Source organism: Cucurbita maxima, unplaced genomic scaffold (assembly GCF_002738345.1).
Source record: "Cucurbita maxima cultivar Rimu unplaced genomic scaffold, Cmax_1.0 Cma_Scf00002, whole genome shotgun sequence".
In the NCBI taxonomy this organism is placed as follows: domain Eukaryota; kingdom Viridiplantae; phylum Streptophyta; class Magnoliopsida; order Cucurbitales; family Cucurbitaceae; genus Cucurbita; species Cucurbita maxima.
Window position 1 is genome coordinate 2,728,823 of NW_019272018.1, and position 22,334 is coordinate 2,751,156.

At 35.4% G+C, this 22,334-nt stretch overlaps 2 protein-coding genes across 3 annotated transcripts in view; one reads left to right on the plus strand and one right to left on the minus strand.

The window, feature by feature from the left end:
- Positions 1-288: 288 nt before the first annotated feature.
- Positions 289-4,718, minus strand: LOC111465833 (pentatricopeptide repeat-containing protein At1g62350). 2 transcript variants are annotated; one of them, XM_023110316.1, is made up of 3 exons: positions 4,256-4,710; positions 1,439-1,872; positions 289-949 (listed from the first exon to the last, which is right to left on the minus strand). In XM_023110316.1, the coding sequence occupies exons 1-2, from the start codon at positions 4,607-4,609 to the stop codon at positions 1,459-1,461; spliced, it is 768 nt and encodes a 255-aa protein (XP_022966084.1). In that variant the 5' UTR covers positions 4,610-4,710; the 3' UTR covers positions 289-949; positions 1,439-1,458. The 2 variants fall into 2 exon arrangements, with proteins under 2 accessions (XP_022966084.1, XP_022966085.1); XM_023110317.1 differs by lacking the exon at positions 289-949 and having other exon boundaries at positions 1,270-1,872; positions 4,256-4,718.
- A 2,892-nt stretch (positions 4,719-7,610) lies between these two features.
- The window catches only part of LOC111497912 (rho GTPase-activating protein 7-like), a 16,918-nt gene continuing 2,194 nt past the window's right edge, over positions 7,611-22,334 (plus strand). Inside the window, exons 1-19 of the mRNA XM_023148928.1 lie at positions 7,611-8,220; positions 10,686-10,722; positions 11,268-11,344; positions 11,880-11,950; positions 12,029-12,107; positions 12,210-12,354; positions 12,479-12,598; positions 13,801-13,878; positions 13,961-14,016; positions 14,103-14,172; positions 14,418-14,505; positions 15,296-15,539; positions 15,950-16,171; positions 17,105-17,434; positions 18,693-18,742; positions 19,537-19,597; positions 19,681-19,764; positions 21,309-21,422; positions 21,517-21,686. Of these exons, the coding sequence (XP_023004696.1) occupies positions 8,167-8,220; positions 10,686-10,722; positions 11,268-11,344; positions 11,880-11,950; positions 12,029-12,107; positions 12,210-12,354; positions 12,479-12,598; positions 13,801-13,878; positions 13,961-14,016; positions 14,103-14,172; positions 14,418-14,505; positions 15,296-15,539; positions 15,950-16,171; positions 17,105-17,434; positions 18,693-18,742; positions 19,537-19,597; positions 19,681-19,764; positions 21,309-21,422; positions 21,517-21,686 (2,150 nt within the window). The 5' untranslated portion in view covers positions 7,611-8,166. The remainder of the gene's footprint in view (positions 8,221-10,685; positions 10,723-11,267; positions 11,345-11,879; positions 11,951-12,028; positions 12,108-12,209; positions 12,355-12,478; positions 12,599-13,800; positions 13,879-13,960; positions 14,017-14,102; positions 14,173-14,417; positions 14,506-15,295; positions 15,540-15,949; positions 16,172-17,104; positions 17,435-18,692; positions 18,743-19,536; positions 19,598-19,680; positions 19,765-21,308; positions 21,423-21,516; positions 21,687-22,334) is intronic.

Sequence of the window (22,334 nt, forward strand, 5' to 3'; positions counted from 1 at the left end):
TTTTTTTTTTTTTTTTTGAATTTTACTTTTAATGGTGTATCACAAGCCTATGGTATATTAGTGGTATAATTTAGTATATCAATTATATGACTTCTACATTTTTTGTATTTAAATGACCAAATATAAACATAAAGTATTCTAAATATATTATTGATACACACGTTGGTACACAATTAAGATGGAAAAAGTTAGAAACCCATTTAAGTTGGTTATCAAACTGTACTAAGTAAATCTTTTTTCCTTTCGGAGTTTTAATTTTTAAAACTTACAAAGTTCGGATCCCACAAATTACAACCAAGTTTTTTTACATGAATGAAAGAGCAACCAATAGAATCGAGGAAGAGAAAAAAAAGTAAAGAGGAAAGAAAGTGAATAGTAGGTACCCATAAATGAACTCGATTCGCTCTAAATCTGAAACATAAAAACAACAAGAAGTCGGTCAGAGTAAGTACCCATAAATGAACTCGATCCACTCTGAATCTAAAACATAAAAACGGAAGGCGAGAAGTGTGCAAGGAAGAGGAAACCATAAATGAACTCAATCCACTCTGAATCTAAAACATAAAAACGGTAGATAAGAAGTCTGCAGGGGCGACCTGAGAACACATATCACGAGATACTAAGTGCAACGACATGTGGTCTCGGGCAGCCCCCGTAGGATTCTTCTACCTCTAATCGCTTCTTCAATATCGGTTTGCTCTCCATGCTTATGTGTTTTTATAGAAGATGGATGGGGGAGGGAAGCTTTTAGTTTGAGTACTACACCCTAAACTTGGGAAGGAAAATATGTACTACACTTCCTTTCTTCCTCTTGAGAAAATCTGTAGTACATTCCTTTACTTCGTACTTCCTCTCCTTTCATCCTCATTGTACTGCTTTACTTCATTTCTCGTGTACTATCATCATTGCTCTCTTATCTTCCTACCCATATAGTATTCATAATTGCCCCCTGTTTAAGAAATTTGTATAAAACAGCTAAGATTTTCATGTTTTCTATCTAATTTCATTCAAATTTTACCCAAATTGAGAAGTTATATTGCATTAAAAATGTAAAATTTCATAAAAAGTACAAATATGGCAAAAATGAGCAATGCTTTGAGACGGTATCAATCAGCAAAAGGATCACCGAACATAGTAGACAGGCGAGTATCCTATCGAGCGATTACATGATCCCAACCTGTTAAACTACAAGTTCGTTTCCGACCTTCCACAGACAAGGAGATTTCTCAAGTTTAAAAGTGATTCACAAACTAAATAAACACACAATTGGATTTCCGAATAGTAGAATGTATATTTTGTATCTAAAAGAAAGTTTAGAATTTTATTAGGCACTTTTAAAGTTCACATACCAACTCGATGAAGTACCTAATAAATTTTTTAAAAGTTTAAAAACCTATTAAATGCAACTATAAGTATAAAAACACAATAAAGAATCTATCGTATCAGCCATTTCCTCGATCATCTTACACTCTTGAACCTATCTTCATCTTCCTCAAACAAGTCTTCAGGTGGGTCATAGACGATCATATCAGGGAAAAGCTCCAAGAAGTCATCTCTAACTTGTTCTCTCAATTCTGGGTATGGAACGAGCCCTTTCAATATGACACGAAAAGGTAAAGATAATGGCCTATCAGGAGATTGCCTCATTTCACGATATATGTCCATGGCCTCCGAGGGCATTGCATTATCCAAGTATGCCCGCATGATATCTCCAAAAGTATGCTGGTCAAATAGTACTCCCTCTCCTTTTAGATCCTCCCAAACTTGCTTCGTTTCTTCCACCCTTTTATTTTTTGCAAGCATCGTGAGCATGTCCCTATAAAAGAACATGTCGGGACGGTACCATACTTCTTTACGAACCACGTTATACAACTGAAGGGGCAAGAAAGGGTCAACAAAGCAATCAATGGGGGTAAAAGCAAAGGTTTCTATCAACTTAAAAAGGGGCAATTTAAAAAAAATATAAATGGTGCCTTTGTAAAATAACAAGCTACAAGAGTTGGAGAATGTTATTCTCCAAGACAATAGAGTAGATTACCAAGACAAGAACAGAGTAAATTTTTTAGGATATAAGGTCCTAGGCATGCATAATTTTAAAAGAAATATAACTGGAAAGAGGGTAGGCCCTGATTGCCAATAGGTAACCAAACAAACAAACACCAAATTGTTTCCGACCATCTAATATTTTCAAACTTGTCGTTCAATATCTCTTCAACACAAAAGGGCAATAAAGTAAGCATCAGTAGAATTTATTTATTTATTATACTTAAAGGTACATAAGTGGATTTTTATTTGTTAAAGTACTTTACTGTCACTAAAGGAGACATACGCGCCTAGTTATGTAATTCATCTTATGTCATGGTGGATTTCATCCCCAATTAATAATATAATACTATAATTTCTGTTTCTAATATATATCACTCATGGACACATTTTTATTCATGCCTCGCCTCCAGATAAACAAAGGACTACTGTTATAGTGTATGTTGTGTATGAAAAAAGGCTAGCATACTTCCAATTTTTCTCCGCCAAAAGCAACCCTCCTCCTGATCCTGTGACATCCAATAGTTCGGAAACTCGCAGTCCGAAAAACGGCAATAATATGAAGCTCCCCAAGCAGTTTGGTGGTTTTGGACTCTTGGCAATCTAAAAGAGAGAAACGTCTCTTTCTTGGTTACTGGACATGGAGATTTTTAAACAAAAAATCCTCTATTGAGAGGATGATTATTGCTTGCATATATGTGTCAGATCAGATATTGGAGCCTAAATCTAATTTAGCTAACAGAAATAGAGTTCGTGTCCATAATGGCAAGAATACTCTACTTTGTACAACATTAGGAAAGTTGATTCACCTCTTTCGTCTCTATTCTCCAGACTCTGCTTGCTCTCCTCAAAGGAGGTCCTCATTCATCAATGCTAGAATTTTACCTCCTCATTTTTGGATCTTGGCTTCCAAAGAAAATCTTAATGACAAATTAACTCTTGAATAACTATATATATCTAATGGAGTTGATCCCCCACTTCTCCCAAAGATCTAGTAGTTATTTTTGGTTTTGGCTTTGCAAAAATTCTTCGTCAAAAGCATTAGGCTCCAAGTAGGAATATTGCCACTACTGTTTTTCTAATAAGACGTAACAAAGCTTTAAGCTCCGTGCATCCAACTCCGTGCATTCAACTGATCTCTAAGACGTATACTGAGCTATCTTCAAGACTAATCCCAAGCTAACTCCACTCTGCTGAGGCTTATAAGAAGTGGGTATATTTATCAATAAGCGTACAATGCTAGGGGAAGAATTCTAGAGCTTCCCCTCTCTCCCACAAGTCTCACACAAAATTATTACGCAAAAAGATATCCCTTCAGCTCTCTCCTGCACTCTACATACATAAACTCACTGCCCACTCATTTAAAGCTTCCTTTGGGCCCATTTCTAACAAACTCGTAACAACTTCCTTCTCCCCACTCTATTTCCTCATATGCCTTCTCTTTTATACATATTTAATAGGAGTCTATCACTACCCGACCCCAGAGAGCCACCCTATCCTCAAGGTATAATTCAAGACATTGAGTGGCAATTTGAGTACTTCGAACTTGAAATCCTCATTGGTGGCTTATGCTATAGGCTATATCAGTCAATACAAGCGGCAATATCCTCGTTCACGGCCATAGTCTCAACTAACCTGTTGGGATTCAGCCTACTTTTTTGAAATCGTCCTTTAAGATTATATTTCCTACACACCCAACCAGTTGAGGGAACTATTCCTACCCTGATCTCGATGTATGGAACTTTTCTCCATTTCACAAGTCCATAGGCTGCCGAAGGCTAGCACAGCAAGTGTTCCTAATTCTATTTGACCTAAATGATGGTTTGCAAGCTATACTGGGCTATCTATATTCTCCATCAATACTTCCACAACGTTCACCATAACTTTCTACCTCTTCAAAATGCAATCATCAAATTCTTGGAACGGAAAATTTTCCTACAAGCCCAGAGGTGAATAAAAATCAAAGAAAAGCATACCCAGTCCGAAAATGCCACGGTTCGACAAAATTCAAGATTATTCCAATATAAGTAATGCATCCAAATAAAAAAATTCCTAATGAACTCAACACATTACAGCAATAGATTGATCGAATTCATGTTTCCCCGATGGAACTTCAGAGAGAACCTTTCAACTTTATCTCCCTAGAAATTCAATGTATGAGATGACATGGAGAGCAACACAGATAGACGGAGAGAGCAAAAAGAAGGCATACCTTCATGCACAGAAAGACCTGATTCTGCCTCTGAAGCTCGACGAGAACCGCGACAAGATCGGACTTGAGCAAGCGAGAGACATGGGAGGAAATGAATCGGTCGAGACGAATGAGATTGGACTGAAGCCTCTTGAGCTCTTTAACTACAATCAGACCCTCCTTGCCCATTTCCTTCTTCCTCCTCCATATCGAGAGGCTAGGGCTCGAAGCGGAGCCAGTGATGAAGCGTAACAGCAATTGTTGCTGTGGCCGATGGTGTTCGAAGAACGTGCAATGGGTAAATCGATATAAATGGATCGTGGAAGTGGCACTGTTTGAGATTCTGCGAAGAAGATTTGGAGCAAATCGCAGCATCAAACTTCTGGAGGAACTTGGAAGCGATTCAGCCACAGCTATTCTCCTGTCGAAAATGAAACTCAAAAGAACTGGGCGGGGTTTGAATGCTTGAAGCGACAAAGATTGGTTTTTTGTTTGTTTTTTTTTTTAATTGTAAAATAGTTTTCAACCCGACTAAATTAATAAAAATAAAACTTTCCGATTTCAATAAAACCCTTAATAAACTTTTAAAAGTATTCTTATTGGTTTAATTAGCTAACAAATAAATAAATAAATAAATCAATATAATTTTTATTAATATTGTAAAACATTATAATAATTTCAATAATGTTTTATGAAATTTACCATTCTAATTTCAATAATAATACGAATGGTAAAGTTCGTTCTTAAAATGAATAATAATATTTAATTTGTTGTGCTGAGTATCGGAATACGATGTCATAAATAACTCGAAAAATAATAAAATAGTATTATTTCTCAAATTCACATTAATGTTAATCAAAATACGAATATCCAAAAACAAGTTAATAACATTTTATCGATGGTAATAAATAATTTTTTTAAATATTATTCTTTCACTATAACTATTTTTCTTGTTTTTAAGCGAGATCTCAAAAGGGTTTAGCTCAATCCATGATTTATTTAGTCTTTCGTTTCATTTTCAATTGTCTCACAAAATATATCGATTAATTTTGATTTTTCTCTTTTTATTGGTTATTTTATAATCTTAGAAGTATAGATCCACGAGCCTAATGTCTACACAAATTAGTAAAAAAACGTTCACAAGTTATTTTTATCTCAATCATTCTATAGTCTATTTCTTTTTACGTAAGACATCGCCTCTCCCTTCGATTTAAGAACAAAGATGGAAGCGAGAGGAGAAATAACATAAAATTAAAAGGAAAATAAAATAAATAATTGTTTTATGACATCAGCAAAAGGCAATCCAACGACCAAGATAAATGCAATTTTTAAATAATTTGTACAAAAAAAAAAAGATCAAACGGCGGCCGCCTTAGTTGAGTATTATTGCAATAGTAATGAAACAGCGGTAACATTGTTCTTTACAGCTGGATCGTGCACAATACGAAATCCTCTGCTACCAATATATGTAGAATAACAATAATAACAATAATAATAATAATAATAATAATAATAATAATAATAATAATTTTTGTTGACCTTACAATATAATTCTCAAATAAATGCCCAATTAATTGGACCTGACCCTGTCCCACACAACTCGATGCTTAGCTATTATCCATCTCCAAAATGTTTTTAGTTGAATCTTCACACCTAATTTACTGTCTGAACGATAGTGCTGTTGTTGGCTGCGCGTATGGATGTCCCCAACTCCTGTCTCAAGACGTTAAGGGACGAGAGAATACAGAGTAATGATTTCAAATTACAAAAAGAAATATTAGTAAATATTTTGAGACAGCATATGAATAATTTTATATTTAATTATTAGAATTTCTAGGTGAAAAATTTAATAACTAAAACTTTTACCTTTTTTTAAAAGAAATCATTAAATTAAATAATAAAAAAGGTGTGAGAAAACCTAGGCGACAGGTAATAAGAACCGTAAAAGACAAAACGTCAAGGTAACTTTATCGCGTTGTAACCGAATTGGACAAGGAGTCCAGAGCGGCATCCGACCGGCCACCGGCCAAGCCAGTAGAAATTGCTCCGTCTCCGTGTGGGAGGCTTCTCCGTCACGCTCTTCTGCCCAAAGGTAACTCACCGAAACGTCGTTTTTCATCCCTTCGGCGACTGGGCCCCACGCAGATTTTCTCTTTGTCGTGAATCTCACCCGCCATAATCCCGCGCGTTGTTTGTTTTTAGCCACTTCTATTTTTTCTTTTAATAATTAGCTCTTTTTTTTCTAGTGCGGTGGTAATCCCGTGCATTTCGGTAGTACACTTATTTATAATAGAACCAGTAATATTCTGCCACGTCATTGAATTATTTTCTTTTAGGACTCCTAGCCTTTTTAGCCATTAAATGAACCAAGTGCACGGTTTGACCAAAGCGCGGGATTAAATTAAATTGATATTTCGACTCGTTGGTTTTATTATTTTTATTTTCTATTTTTTTATATGCACGTCATCTTGTTTGGTTTATTTATTTTTAAAATCTCTGTTCCGTTTACAGTAATAATAATAATAATAATAAATAAAAGACAACAACAACCCAACGAAAATAAATAAATAAATAAAACAAAAAGCAATTATTATATCTCTGTTATTTATTGTATATTTAAATGTTGCATTTTGCAAATTATTTACATTAAATACGATACTTGTTGGGCAACTCCATTATTTTCTAACTATTTAATTAAAAAAAAGCAAAAAATACTCTTTTCATTAAAATTTTGATGAAAAAACGTTAGAATTTAATTTCAATAAATACTATAGACATTTTTTACAATTATTTTTATATTTACAGCTTATAAATTATTTTTATATTTACAGCTTATAAATTATTTTTATGATAAATTTGTCTGTTCCATTAAAAAAATATATGCGATTATTTTTTATATTTTAGTTGTTTTTTTTATGTAGATTTCTCTTAAGAAAATAAAGTAGTTATAGTCATGATGATTAAGAGAACGGTAATTAAAATCTCGTAAAATGATATTCAAATTCAGACGTTACATTTAATTATCTGATTAAACAATAAACAATTTATTATTCGTATTTAAGTATTAAATTTGACACTTAATTTTTTTTTAAATATTTAAAAGTAAATATAATTTTTTTTTTCCGTCCCTTTTCAGTGGCTTTTAAGAGTCAAAATAATGTGACAAATTTAACGTATCTGCCTCTCAATAATAAGAATCCAAATTACCCCATAATTGGAGCCTATATTCAAGGGCTTTCAAATATTAATCTCAAGCGTACGTGGCTCATTTTGATTGGTTTTTAAATTTACTTTGACCGGGACTTGACTACACACGACCGCACCCTACAACTACCGCAACTCTCATGTCCAAATTCCTTCTCTTTCCATATCTCTCCTCACGGCCAAAATTAGGTGAAAGGCAAAGTAACTCTCCTTCTCTCTCTAAAATTCTCCATATTACTACCACAACCACTATTGTTCTATCTACCTAATCCAAATGCAAAATCGAAACCAAAATTGTGCGGCAAATTCTTGCTCTGAAGCGAACGAAATTGGAGGATTACTGTCGCTTGGTGTCAGTTCGTTGCCTTATCTGTTTATGTAATCGGAGGAGGAGGAAAATGGAGGGAAATTTGGAGATGAAATGAGGTGGTGGTTGGTTTTTGGTTGCGGTGCTCTGTTTTTGTGTTTGTATCCAAATCTCAGCCCTAGGGATCGGGTTTCTTTCAGTCTTGTTGTTGGATCTTACTGATTTATCGCCGGAGCTGCTTTCTGATCTGGCATTGTTGTTGTATCTGCGGTGATTGATGCTGCCGAGTTGAGGCAAGTGGTTGGAGGGCTGGGGAAGCTATCGGACTGGTTTTTGGAGTGAATGTTGAGTGGTTTGAGTGATTGTTATACTTGCATTGGATTTTCTCTCGATGCCGTAGGTTCAGTGTGAATCGGTGAGAATGTCTGCTTCGTTGACGGCTTTTGAGCGTCCCAGAGCTGGGGCTTCAAATACGGTAATTTTGTTTGTGGATTTCGGGAGTTTTTTTTAAAATGTATTTACTCTCCATGTTAGGGAATGTTTTTAATAGTATCGAAGAAATTTATGGGGAGGATCATAGGTTTAGGTCCAATCCTGTGGTATTAATAATTTTTAAGACATACTATATGAAGGCTGGGGTTGAGGTGATGGAACTCAACCATTTAGTGGTTTAAACCAAGCAATAGTAGTAAGTGCATGAAATAATTATTTAGATCAAATTTGGATTACTGTAATCAAGTTTGAACTAAATTTCTTATGTTTCTTTGCCTAATAGTCGTAGATTGTGAAAAAAGTACATTCAGCTCTTTTATCGATGCATCTCTTCGATTTAACTTATCATATTGAACTTATCATACCAATTTTGATACACACAAAACGAAACGATTAACCGACCAATTAACTTGCTCAATATTTGGGTTTGAGTGGTAAAATTTGGAGTCATACCCATTGGCATGGAAATGACAATTCATTCATTCGATTGAAGTTTTTGTCTTCAATTCGTAATACTGAAGATGCTGTTGTTCCCCGCTTCCCCCTTATTTCCTTCAAACGAATTGGCAACGGCTTCTTTAGCCCCTATACAATGCCTCATAAATATGATTCTTGCTCTCTTACCTAAGTGGGTGTGGAGGTTTCTTCCAAGGTTATCCGGAGAAGTATGGTTTGGACTGTACATGGCCTCAAAAGTTGACATTCCTTTTGAATAGTGTTAGCTGGAGAAGTATGTTTTGGACTCTTAACAGTCTGATATTTCTCATTTCAAGCTCAAGTATCCCTGGCTCACATTGGAAAATGTTGGAATTTGCTTAATTCGAATATTACTTTCAAAGGGAAACAGAGACAGTTTAGTAGTGTGAGATCTCTGGTGGGGATTTCTTATTTGCATGCGAGATACCCTACTATGTATTTTGTAACTTACCAAGGGAAAGCTACTGCAATATGGAATCAAAACTCAGAGGTTGGAACTTAGATTTTAGAAAGGACATTTATGATTGGAAGATCCAGGAGTGGGCTTCTATATGTAATCTGTTCAAGGGTTTGTGTAAAGCATTCAACCAGATTGTAGAGTGCAGAGAGTTGGCAGCAAAGACTGCAAGAGCATTTTATGACTCTTTCAGGAAACTATTTTGCTCTCTATATTAGGGCAGCCTGTACCTGAAGCATATCTTCATGGAACTTCTCTTGGAATTTATGTTGTAATTCTGGTTGTGTTTCATGTGAAATGGTTTTCTTCACAGAATGTTGCAGAATTTTTTTGTCTTGAATGGTCATTGGACAGGACCGTTACTCTAAAAGAAATCCTTAAAGTTTGTGGGTCAGAGTTGTTGCACTCTCGTTTTGGGTTTCTTGGACACAGATAAACAAATGGAATCTTTTGGGATTTTCCTCAACTGGGTTGGTGTTGGCCGATCTTAATCACTTGGGGATAGTTTCTCTAGAAGATTTTTTTAATCACTCTCCATCGCAGTTACATTTCAGTTATAAAACTAATTTTGTAATCTTCACGTTGAAAGCATTTATCTCCATACTGAGAAAGAACCATGGGTAATAAGGGCAAGAGAGAAGCTTAGTTTACAAACCATCAACGATCAAGGAGGGTTCTGCAGAAATAGAAATCAAAGGAAGACGTACCAGCTTGTGAATAGAGATGGGGTGATACTCTAAAGCTTTTAGAAAGAGCTAGAGTGTAGAAAAGCAGGAATCAGAAGGGAAGGGGTTTTGATCCACGTCAAGGATTGTACTAGAATGTGTCTCTGCCGATGCTATTTCCTTAGTCCTATTGAGAAAGCGGTAAAAGATTGAAAAATCGAAAAGCACAGAGGGATCAATTTCCATGGTTTCCGGAAGATGCCTTTGGAGGCTGAATTGAAATCCCAACCATTAGAATGTTGCCATAATGCCTAGGGTTCTAAAGGGGGTCATCCTCTCTTTGAGAAGAAGGTTACGATTTCGTTGTGTAAATTGCCTATCCCCAAGCTATTGCCCCCCCTTCCCGCCCCAATTTAATTCCCCATTCCTATGGGGGAATCCCAATCATTACAATTTCCCATTTAGTTTCTTTTTTAATCTTAAGAAAAATTAAATGAATTAGTTTCGGGATTTTTTTTTTTTTTTTTTGATTAGAGATAATACAACACTTCCCTCGAGCTGAGTAATAGATATCATTCAATCTCAATTTTATGGTGCAATGATTTAATGATCTGTTTCTTTTCTAAGGCTTTGCTTATAAGCCACTATGTAGACTTCTTTTTCACTTTGGAAAGAATTACAGCTTTCTTATTGTTAGATGACCTTTGAGTTTTTCAATGCACAATACCTGATAACATAATACTTTTGAAAGACCCAATGACAATATCATGTGAAAAGTGCAGCTTCATGCTTAAGGAATATTTTCTTCATTATCCAGCTTTATTTCTAAACTATGCATCTATTTGACAGGTTTTCAAGAGTGGCCCACTTTTCATATCATCAAAAGGTTGGTGCTCCTGTTCTTATTTCTTTTTGTTGCTTGGAATCTGAGCTTCACTGGGGCTTCTTGAGAGTTCTTTATAGTTACGTACAGGACATGTTGGTTAACTATACATATAAGCAAGTGATTATTTGTTACATTTTTTTTGTGCAAGATTGTGAACATTGCATCTTTTATATGAAGACCTCTTGATGTGTTATCGTTTTCAATCTCTTATTCTTAAATAACTTGAGTTTTCCTCCTGGTTTAGCTATTATGAACCTCTTCTATGATTGGACGCAATAGAGGAACACATGTTAACATTTACCATATCTTCCACCATGTCTCCCTTGATTTTAAATCTCTGAAATTTCCTTTCTTGAACTTGTGCTAATGTTCATGTCTTCAACCATTGGCTTTATTTTCTACAATTAGTTCCTTCACTTTTTTTAGCTGTTCTCCAGTACCTATGATGCGAAACTTTCAACTTGCTTGTTTATCTCTCTTGGAAAGGGTGTAACGTCAATCTCAGTGTTATTTCTTATGTTATTATCTCTCTACCATTTGTGCAGGACTAGGCTGGAAATCTTGGAAGAAGCGCTGGTTCATCCTTACGCGCACTTCCCTAGTTTTCTTTAAAAGTGACCCTGTTAGTATAACTAAAGTTTCCACTTTCTTTCTTTCGTCTTTATTTTTCATTTTGTTTATTGTTTTGGACACACTATGACATGTTTCCTCTCCATCCATTCTATTTTGGATGATTACGAAATGACATGTTTAGAATAGAGAAACATTATGAAATATTTTGGACGATCATGTAATGATTTGATAAATTTTGTATGCCAGTTTGTAAAGTTGGAGAATTCTGCTTGATCAGATTGGTATTAAAATTAACAAGTTTGTCAAGCTAGAGAATTTAGTTGGCCAGTATGTTAAGCTAGAGATATCTCCTTGTGCTGGTAGTTAATTTCTTGAGTCGGATGATTCAATGGATACTGTGGTTGTCGTGTTGGAAAATCTTTGATTCACTAAGACAGGGTCCCTTCAAGCTTCCATTAGTTAACATCGCAATTATCTTGTTAGGACAACCAATAATACAGCACTACCTCAAAGTCAAACTTAGATAATAAAGTAGCATGATTAATTTATATCAACTGAACTATCTTTCCTTGTTTTGAATTTAGAGTGCACTTCCTCAAAGAGGGGGTGAAGTGAATCTTACTTTGGGTGGCATAGACTTAAATAATTCAGGGAGGTACGTTTTTCTATGAACGTGAATTTTTAAATTTTATTTGGTATTATTGAACTTAAGCATGCAACTTTATGTATGTAGTGTTGTTGTTAGAGAGGATAAGAAGCTCTTGACTGTATTGTTTCCTGATGGTCGTGATGGACGAGCTTTCACTCTCAAGGTACTCTAATTAGGCTATATCATTTGTGCAAAGAATATTCTTGTTTTCTACAAGGTTTTTATTAATCCGATCTTTCTGTTCCTGTGCCTCACACATGAAAAGGCCGAGACCTCAGATGATTTATTTGAATGGAAAACCGTGCTTGAACAAGCCCTTGCACAAGCACCAAGTGCTGCCCTTGTCATGGGACACAATGGGATTTTTCGGAATGACAATAATGAAAAAATTGACAGCTCTTTCCATCCATGTTTGTATTCTGCTATCATTTTTCAATTATTTGCTAATTATAATGTTTGATTCATTTTTTAATGCTTGGGGTATATGCATGGTATACTATCTTAATCCATCAATATTCCCTTAATTATATCCAGGGAGAGAGAAGCGTCCTGTTAAATCTTTGGTGGTGGGAAGACCTATTTTACTTGCATTGGAAGATATTGACGGAGGTCCATCCTTTCTTGAGAAAGCACTTCGGTTTCTTGAAACATCTGGTAAGAGTTTCTGTTAAAATTATAATGAATCCAAACTTTCTTTTAGCAATGTTTTAGCTGTCCTTTTTTCTTATTATTTACGGTAATGGCTTGACTTTTAATACTCATTCATCTCATAATGCTTCGAGAAAGCATGATTTGATGCTATAATTTTGTGCTCATATAAAATTGAGATTGAGCTATACAGTTCTTTGGACAATTTTATTAAGGTCGACAGTGAGACCATTTTTTTTTGGCTTCAACCCCAAATGAAAAAAATTCAGAATTGACTCCAAAATCATTGTCTCCGACCAATTTTTTTGCATTCTATTCTACACCAATATTGAAAGTGTTGAACATATCTTCCTGATATGCCCTTTCATTTTTATCTTTTTATCTTTTCCCTTATAAGAAGTATTATGGTTCATAGCACTCTAAACCACCTCCCAAGCACCGTTTACACCCTGAAAAATTCTCGTATTTTGTCAAGCTAGACAATCCAAAAATATTAAAGAAATTGGCCTGTCATAAAAGCTCCCGTTCTGACATAAAGGAAAATTTAGAACCTCTTCCATCATATTCCTACATGAGGAACCCAAATCTTTCCGTAGGAACTCCGATTCAGAGCAAAAGAGCATTTCTAGAAAATCTGGATATGTGATCTATTTGCACAGCAAACACCAATGTGGGCTGAGCACCAAAGAATCTAGGAAGAAAGTTGAGGTGTTAATCCTCCCTGAAGAAACAAGTGCAGAGAGTAATCAATTTCAAAAGAGGAGGAGGAGGCCTATGAAGAAAGTCAGCAGTGTTAATCCTCCTTAAAAACATGGAGAAGAGTCATTTCAAATAACCAAATTGATAAATTTGAAATTAGTAGAGCCAACATTATTAAGGTTATTTTGTTTTTACCATCAATATTTTGATCAGTTATGCTAGGCATGATAAGCAAAATTACTTTTCTTTTATTCTACCTTTTTCAGGCAAACTAAATAACAATTTATAGAATGAGATACAAAACAATGTATGCAGAATTGGAGTTACTAAATTAATAGAATGAGTCCCGGAACAATATACATGTATTACGTCCTTAAACTGATGCTTAAAATACAGCCTCCCTTCATGTAAAGAGATATTCTTAGCCGATTCTCATGCTGAATGATGTGCCAACTTGGTAATTACTTTTTATATTGTGGAATCACCCTTATATTTTTTTTACTCTTTAGGTGCCAAGGTAGAAGGGATTTTGCGGCAGTCTGCAGATGTTGAAGAAGTTGACCGGAGAGTTCAAGAATATGAACAAGGTATTATTTAAATGTTTCTAATTGATGTGGGAACAAATAAGTAAACCACAAATTATGTGGATGATCCATTTATTACTTCTAGGCAAGACAGATTTCGGTTCTGATGAGGATGCTCATGTCATTGGTGATTGTATTAAGGTACTTCTCTTCACTATATTAATGATACCTCAATATTTAATATATGTGTCCAGTTTCATCTTCTTGACGAGTAATTTGAAATGTAGCACATTCTAAGAGAGCTTCCCTCATCACCAGTTCCAGCTTCATGCTGCACTGCACTGCTTGAGGCTTATAGTAAGTTCCCTATCCCCATTAATATTCTCTGAAACCCCTTAAATCCCTTATGTGTGCAAAAAAGGAAATTGTGGTGGTGCTAATCACAGGTTGTTTATAAAATCTGAGTGAATTTGTCATTAAAGTAGAGGATAATTTAACTACACATCGTAGGATCAGGGGTGATCACTTTTTGGCTTTTTTTCTTTCTAATAATGTGAATGGATTGGCATTAATCATTTGAATTGTTGTTCTTATTGTTTAAGAAATTGATCGAAAAGAGGCGCGGATCAACGCCATGAGATCGTCTATATTGGAAACTTTTCCTGAACCAAACCGGCGTTTGTTACAAAGGTTCGTCATTCATCAACAATTGCATTTCTTTCAAAGTAACTTTTTGTATCTTTTGTTGCATCGTATCCATATTGCAAAAATACTTGTGAACAATTGGTCAATCATCCTTTTTCTTTCTGGTTATTTTTAATCTTAATTTATGGTATGTCTCTTGGGGAATTTGGTATGTCCTATGTAGTAATGGAAATTGGAATTGTAAGAATAGAATAGTTGCTTTAAAAGATATACATGTATTCAGTTTCTTAAACCTGAAATGATGTATGTTTTTGGTTATGAGTTTTCAGTTAATCTAGTACAGGTATTATTTTGGAAGCGATCTCACTCAGGCCTCAACTCAACTTGTTTTCATTGGTCCCCTTTTCCTTTGTCTTACATTTTTCATGGCCCTCATCTCCTTCTTAACACCTAAAATTTCAATTATTTATTTTTCACTTTTACCTGTCTATGTTATAAAGATCACCACATCGGCATCTTTTAAATAAGAGAAATTAATGGTTGCACTTGATAACAGTACTTGTAAACAGTTGATCATATGATGTTCTTTCTAAGATGTAATAACACTGTTCTAATTAACTTTTTTTTATTCTTTAATTTTTTTTCCCAATGAAAGCTGATTTTCCATAAAAAAAAAATAGTTATTTATTTTTGTAGTTCTAACCTTTCTGTATACTTTGTACTTTGGTAGGCTCTCTCGAATTATCTATCTTTAAATAGCGTTGAAAATTTTGGAACTTGCAATCATTGTTGCATTTCCCAATATGTCAATTTGATTTTTTCATTCTCATTCCAGAGTTTTAAAGATGATGCACACCATTTCTTCTCATGCTCACGAGAATCGGATGACTCCATCTGCTGTTGCTGCTTGCATGGCACCATTGCTGTTACGACCATTATTAGCTGGTGAATGTGAGTTGGAAGATGAGTTTGATGTAAGTGGGGATAACTCTGCTCAGCTGCTAGCTGCTGCCAATGCAGCCAATAATGCTCAAGCAATCGTTACAACTCTTTTGGAAGAGTTTGAGAATATTTTTGATGTAAGATACTTGCCTTCTACCTGTTTTCTTATTGTTTGATAAAAGACTGCATATTTGCTTGGTTCTTGAAAAATTACTTGGTAACTTGGTCCCTTAACGAGCTTGAAGTACTGTCATATAATATGATTTCAGCCAAATTGGAAGATGCTATCCACTTTTCTTTCCCCTTTTTCATTTTCCTTATTGTTTCTGTTCCTTCTGGGTTGGGCTGTATTCCCCGCTGATATGTCCTTTCTCATTAAGTTTGTCATAAGAAAATAATGGTGAACACATAATCTTTTCATTCTGCTCGAGGGAAAACATTGGTAATGGCTGAATAACAATATTGATGAACACAGTCTAATTCTATATTAATTGCATTTTTTTTCCTATGATTATGGATCTCTTTTGTTTTTGTGATTTCTTTCCAGGATGAGAATCTACACAGATGCTCAATTTCAGCAGATTCTCAGATTGAAAATAGTGGAAGTGAGGATTCCACTGATGACGAAAATCTTGATGTGAAAGGAAATGGCTATCACAATGTGGAAAATGGGGTTGATCCAGATACAGATGATGATCCTGAGCGTGTACTCAGTGGAAAATTGAGTGAAAGTAGTGGCTACGCGGGGAGTGATCTTTATGACTATAAGGTTCTTTGCGCGTGTGTGTGTTATGCATGGAGCATGCACTATCGGTCTCCTTACATTCTTTTATATTTTAAACATTGTGCATTTTTGTTGGTAAAATATGCTCGATTTTTCTTTTTATTTCTTTTATTCTTTTTATCAGAACAGAGGCATACCGTTGATCTTATGAAGGTTTATAAAAATATAACCCATGGAAAAACAGAATCTCCTTGTTCTGGAGACAGGGATTTATAGAAAGCACCATATACTAAACTACAAAAAAATTAACTTGAAGTTTAAAGCATTTACTATTACTATAGCAATCAACTATCGCAATTTTCAATTTTTCTTGTCTGGATTTCTGCTCTTTATTCTTTGGTTTTTGTTCTTATTTTCCTTTCTTTGTTACTCAATTGTTTTTAAAATCTGTTGTAGGAATTAATGAAACATTCTTGTTTCCTAAAAAAAAAAAACGATGGAAAATAACATCCTGTAGTGTAGATAACTGAACTCTTACTATAATCAAGAATCATATTAGTGAAGCTTCAAATTGTGTTCTTAATGTTAGGAAGAAGGGAGTTGGATGAATAGTTTATTTTTTATTATTATTTTATTTTTGTTATGTAGAGGGGATTCTAATTGTGCTCTTTTCGTAGATAATCCTTTTCAGCTCTATGGTCTTGAACAAAGCAAGATCATGATATTGTTGCACTTTCTCCGGTTAATTAGATGCTTCAGATCTACCAGAAATGCCCAGTACCCTCTCTAGTGCTAGATCTGATAAATTTCTGTACTTTTCATATATTATTCGTAATTTAAGTTAACACAGATATCAAATCAATGGAACTTTGTGCTGTTGTTTGTCAGGACTATTTTTTATTTTCTCTGCCTTGAATTATAATCCTTATTGATGAATGAAATGATAATTAATATGTATTGATTTCTGTACATGAACAGCCATTTGGAGGTGATGACTCGGATGTTGGATCCCCAAGAGAAAATAATCATTTAGCTGAGAGTTCAAATTCATGTCTTGAACATCATAAGAACTCTGATGCAAATGTTCAACCGACTGGGGAACAAAGCAAACAAAAGAAAGGAAATGTGAACTCTTTGACTGAGATGGAAACTCCAAATATTTCACCTGCTGGAGAATCGTACCCATCAATGGGAGAGATCTTAAATTCAATGGATCCTGGAAATGAGTCAAGTTCTGGGAAGCCAGTGGGTAAAGTTTCAAGCTCTAATATTAGCGCTAAGAGAACAACTTTCTGGGGAAGGAGCAATGTAAGTTTTCATATTTTTAGCTGAAGATCATTACAATAGACGTGAAACTATTCTCTTCTTTTTTCCTGTCTTAAAAAGTTTACAAGAATATATGCATAAATAGATTGCTGCATGAAATCCTTAAAGACTGACCTAAAACCGGATAAGGAATATAATTACTTTTTCTAAAATATAGTTACGTTGAATGTGAGGTAGTGGATAAGGAAATAAACTTATTTCAAGGACTAATTCATGGAAAATTAAAGTAATAATAATCCACTAAGAATGGTACTCCTTACACTTGCTCAAACGCATCTACCATTACTATTTTTCATATGAAGCAACAAAGGATCATCTCGGTGAGCCTTTTTAAAGATAATTTCCAACAAGAAAATCAAAGATTTTTCTCTTCTTTCTTAACATGCACTGTTATAAGCCTGTTCAAGAGTCTTTCAAAGGGAGCTTCAAAAATGCTTTCTAGTTAACCTTTCGAAAATGCTGAAGGAGGCCTTTACACATCACAAGCCAATTGCCATATGGAACGTGAGAAGTGACTAGCACTGATAGCCACTTCCTCACCTTCTGGCAGGTTGAGGGTCTTGTAGCTCTCTCAGGATCATCTCAGTGAGCCTTTCTAAAGATATTTTCCAACAAGAAATCCAAGATATTCTATCTTCTAAGTTTCTTTCCATGCACTGTTACATCTGATAAAAATTACAGAAGGGGAAAGCCTGTACAAGAGTCTGTCATAGGGAGCTACAAAAAATTTCTCTAGTTAACCTTTCCAAAATGCTCAAGGAGGTCAGGATACATCACAAGCCAACTGCAATATGGAACGTGAGAATTGACTAGCAGTCATAGCCACTTCCTTATCTTCTGGGCAGGTTGAGAGTTTTGGGGATTTGGCATTCAAATACTGAGGCTTTTGGTTAGAATGTCTCTTGGGGTTTCTTAATATACAATATGTGAACATGTGTGGTATCCTTAGAGGACTAGTTGAGGTATTGCTGCATATACTCACGAGTTACAAAATTTAAAAATATTCTTTCATATTTTTCAATGAAACCTTGGTTTCTCGTAAAGAAATAAGAAAGAAAACGGAAGCAAACCAAACAGCTTTACTGCTAGGACAAGGTTATTTGTTGTGCTTTTTTATCATTGACACTGAGTACTGGCGAGTGATATTAATATAGGCACTCTTGTTCTGCAGTCTGGACCTCAAAATGTTTGATTGGTTCATTAAATTAAAACCTGATCATCTTGATTATATTTGGTGCAGGCCAGAAAGACACCCTCAATTGAGTCAATAGATTCTTCTGGAGAAGAAGAGTAAGATGTTCATTGGCTTTTTGCTTAATATATGAAATCTATCTGCGTGTTACGATCCTTATGAGCTCAATCTGAAAACAAATGTGTTTATTAGCTCAACATATGATTTATATGATAAGCTGATTGGCACATTTTTCTTACAGATATCAACGTTTCACATTCCTGGTCAAAAAGGGGAAAAAGTCATCATATGTTTTAAATTTTCTTCCTAATTGAAGATGACAAATTCTGATATTGTTATAGAATACGGTGAATTGGCATAGCAAAGTTGCTTAGGGCTTGTTTTGCAATTTCCACCTTTTGGACATTTTCTTAAAATAAAATAAAAGAAATCATTAAAGGACAAGATTTTCACGCTCAAAGTAATTGGAACAGAATAACAAACGTTTCTTATTTTTCTTTTAGTTGTATGACCCTCTGTTGGGAAAGGGACGACTTGCCCTTTCGTTGCTTAGATTTTTTGTTGGTTGGCTTCGTTCTTGCATGAGATATCTTTATCTATTCCTTGTAAAAAAGAAGAAGAAGAAGAAGAAGAAGAAGAATAAGAAGAAAAAAAACTCTTTTTGGTTTTAAACCTTTTCCTTTTAGGGTAGTTCTCGAGTTGTACATTGGTCGCTTTTTGGACACTTGTTGAAATGAAATATATAAATCTTTGAAGGTAATTGGACAATTGAAGTTGTTGAAACAGGAATTTTCTTTAATACTTTTTGGTTGGTTCCTGGGTCTTTTTCCTACCCTTCCACTTCACTATGAACTGAACCTTTTCCTAAAGACAAATTTCAACTATTTTGTAGACTTGCTATGCAGAGGCTTGAGATGACAAAAAATGACTTACAACAGAGGATTGCCAAGGAGGTGGTTCACCTTTCCTACCTTGTTATCCGAAGAACTGATATTCGGTTGTAGTATTTACTGAACATCCATGTTATGTTGTGTAGGCTAGAGGTAATGCAATTTTACAAGCAAGCTTGGAAAGAAGGAAGCAAGCTTTGCATGAGCGGCGGTTGGCACTTGAACAAGATGTACGTTTGTGGGATGGTGAAAGTCGTACTTATTTATATTATAAATATTTGACACAGTCAAGCGGCAAAATTTAATACTATAACATGATAGTCTTTCAAATATAGTTAAAAAATTCCTATCCTCATGATGGAAGGTTTTTTGAAATCAACCTTGAAAACCACCCCTTCGTCATTTCTTTGCCTATTGTCCTCGATGGCCTCATTGGCAAACAAAACTTGGTCCAATGCCTTCCAGCTACAAAGGCCCGTTGGGAGCTGGAAATAGTGCTTGGGAAGGACTTTCCCGCCAGGGTTTTGACAATAATCTTGTATAAGCTCGTAATGAATAGGCCTAAAATCTTTCACCTGGCCTTATCTTTCTTTAGGATCCAGGCACACCAAAGTCTCAGTCATACCAGTGTCTGTAATGTCCCTCTCAAAAAATTTACCAAACACCCTCCACAAACCAAAAAAAATAAAAGCCATAGTGAAGTCATCCAAACTAAGGGATTTCTCCCTATCAAAACCATACACCACCTTGCGAATCTCCTCTAAAGTAGACATGGCTTCCAACCCCTCCTTTTCCCTCTCTGAGATAGTACACTAGTCTAAACCTTCCACAAAAGGCATAGGGATAGGGTGAGGGGCGTACAACTAGAGACAACACCTCCTTTTCAATCTCCCTGTCCTTCCCCACCTCTCAATCATCTTTCTCTAAGAACTCGATCTAACACCCTAATTCTTTCCACGATCTTTGCCTTCCTCTTAAAATCTCCAAGAACCGTTAGATTCCACTCCTTCAAAACTCCTTTGAGGGTCTTAAGTTTCCTCAAGAAACGAATACCTTCCCACTTCCGATCAACTCTCACACTCTACCCATGAGACCATGGACAACTTAAAGTCAGGATGTGATGGCCACTTCTCAAATTTAAAAGGGCTCGGCCCCAATAGATTCTCCTAGAGTTAGAGGCTAATGTTCAGAAGTAAACCTGAGACCAAGACTTGTCTAGGATTTGGGGGGAAAATCCACCCAACCCTTGGACAAGATGAATCTACCTAACCTTTTGTTCGCCACCACCTCCCTCTCATTCTACCAAGTAAACTTCCCATTCCAATGAGGAGGATCAAATAAATCACTCTTCGATGATCCTGTCAAACTCTCTCATAGACTTCAAAACACTCCCCCCATTTGACATCTCTGACTGATGCCTTGTCACAATAAATTCCCGACCAGACACCAACACTCCCCATACAATCCAAGAGGCTTCCCAACTCCTCCCAAAACTTTTTCCTTCCCTTGGGAGATGAGTGGCCGTAAACGAAATTAGGAACTACAAAAGCCGCAGAAATAGGGAAAAAACCCCCCTGACTATCTCAATGGCCTTGAAGAGGTTCCCATATCAAAGCACAAGAATACCCCCTGAAGCTCCCACAGAACTGAGAGCCCCCCACTCCACAAGCTTCTTATGAAAGCCCTACAACACTCCCTCACTTTGTCTCGTTTGTGCATTTAGATGCTTATTTGTTGTCTGATATTCACTTTTGGCCTATGCATGACCATATAGGTTTCAAGATTGCAAGAGCAATTGCAAGCAGAAAGAGATCTTAGAGCTGCTTTGGAAGTTGGCCTAAGCATGTCTTCTGGACAGTTTAATAATTCTCGTGGCATGGATTTGAAGGTTTGTCTGCATGCTTTAGAATTTACTTTTTCTTCACGTCCATTATTGATTAGTCATATACATTCTCATGAGGCATGATTATGCTGATGTGAAGACAAGGGCTGAGCTTGAGGAGATTGCTCTTGCTGAAGCAGATGTGGCTCGGTTAAAGCAGAAAGTTGCTGAACTCCATCACCAGTTGAATCAGCAACGGCAGCACAACTATGGTTCTCTCTCTGATGCATCTGACCGATATCAGCATGTTCAGAATCATGGATCTCAATTGTGAGTGCTCGTGTTATGTTACCTTGTTGGTTCTTTAGTTTAAGGGTCAGGAGGTTATAGACCATGGTTAAACACTTCTTATGGCAGTTTGTGGCATCTTGTGGCTATTCAAAGTATCTTATTTTATAATTGTCTCTCTATTGAGAATTCTAGATGGCATAATTTTATTTTGGGCATCGTAGAACTGGAAATAGAATTTTAGTTATCTTCAAATCTTATCCTCCGATTGGGTTTGTGTTAGCAGCAAATTCATTTATTATTTCTCTATGCTTTAGAGAAGTTTTACACAGAAGCAATAAAGAAAATAGTTAACTGCCGATTTTTTATTGTGTTTAAGAACAAGTGACTTTTGGCAACTTGAGGTATTAGCTTCGTAAATATCTACTTTTATCTTATGAGTATGTATAAACTCCATGATTTCAAATTAGAAATTAAAAGTTCAATTTGAACTTTCTGTTCAACTATAGATTATCTTTTGCATCCTCATAAGTTTCAATCATAATATTCTAAGCTATCCTTAAATATATAGTGACTTCCATAGGGTAAAGTGCCCTACAATCTTGCACAAGAGTGTGAATGAGTCTGTTTCATGGTTCATAAAGATAGTGAAAATTTTGACGATTTTTTTTTTTTTTTTTTTTTTAATCA

Coding starts and splice junctions, on each gene's coding strand:
- LOC111465833 (XM_023110316.1), bottom strand. CDS start 4,609: ATGCTGCGATTTGCTCCAAATCTTCTTCGCAGAATCTCAAACAGTGCC. Junction 1,873..4,255: donor AGGTCTTTCTGTGCATGAAG/GTATGCCTTCTT, acceptor TTGCCCCTTCAG/TTGTATAACGTGGTTCGTAA.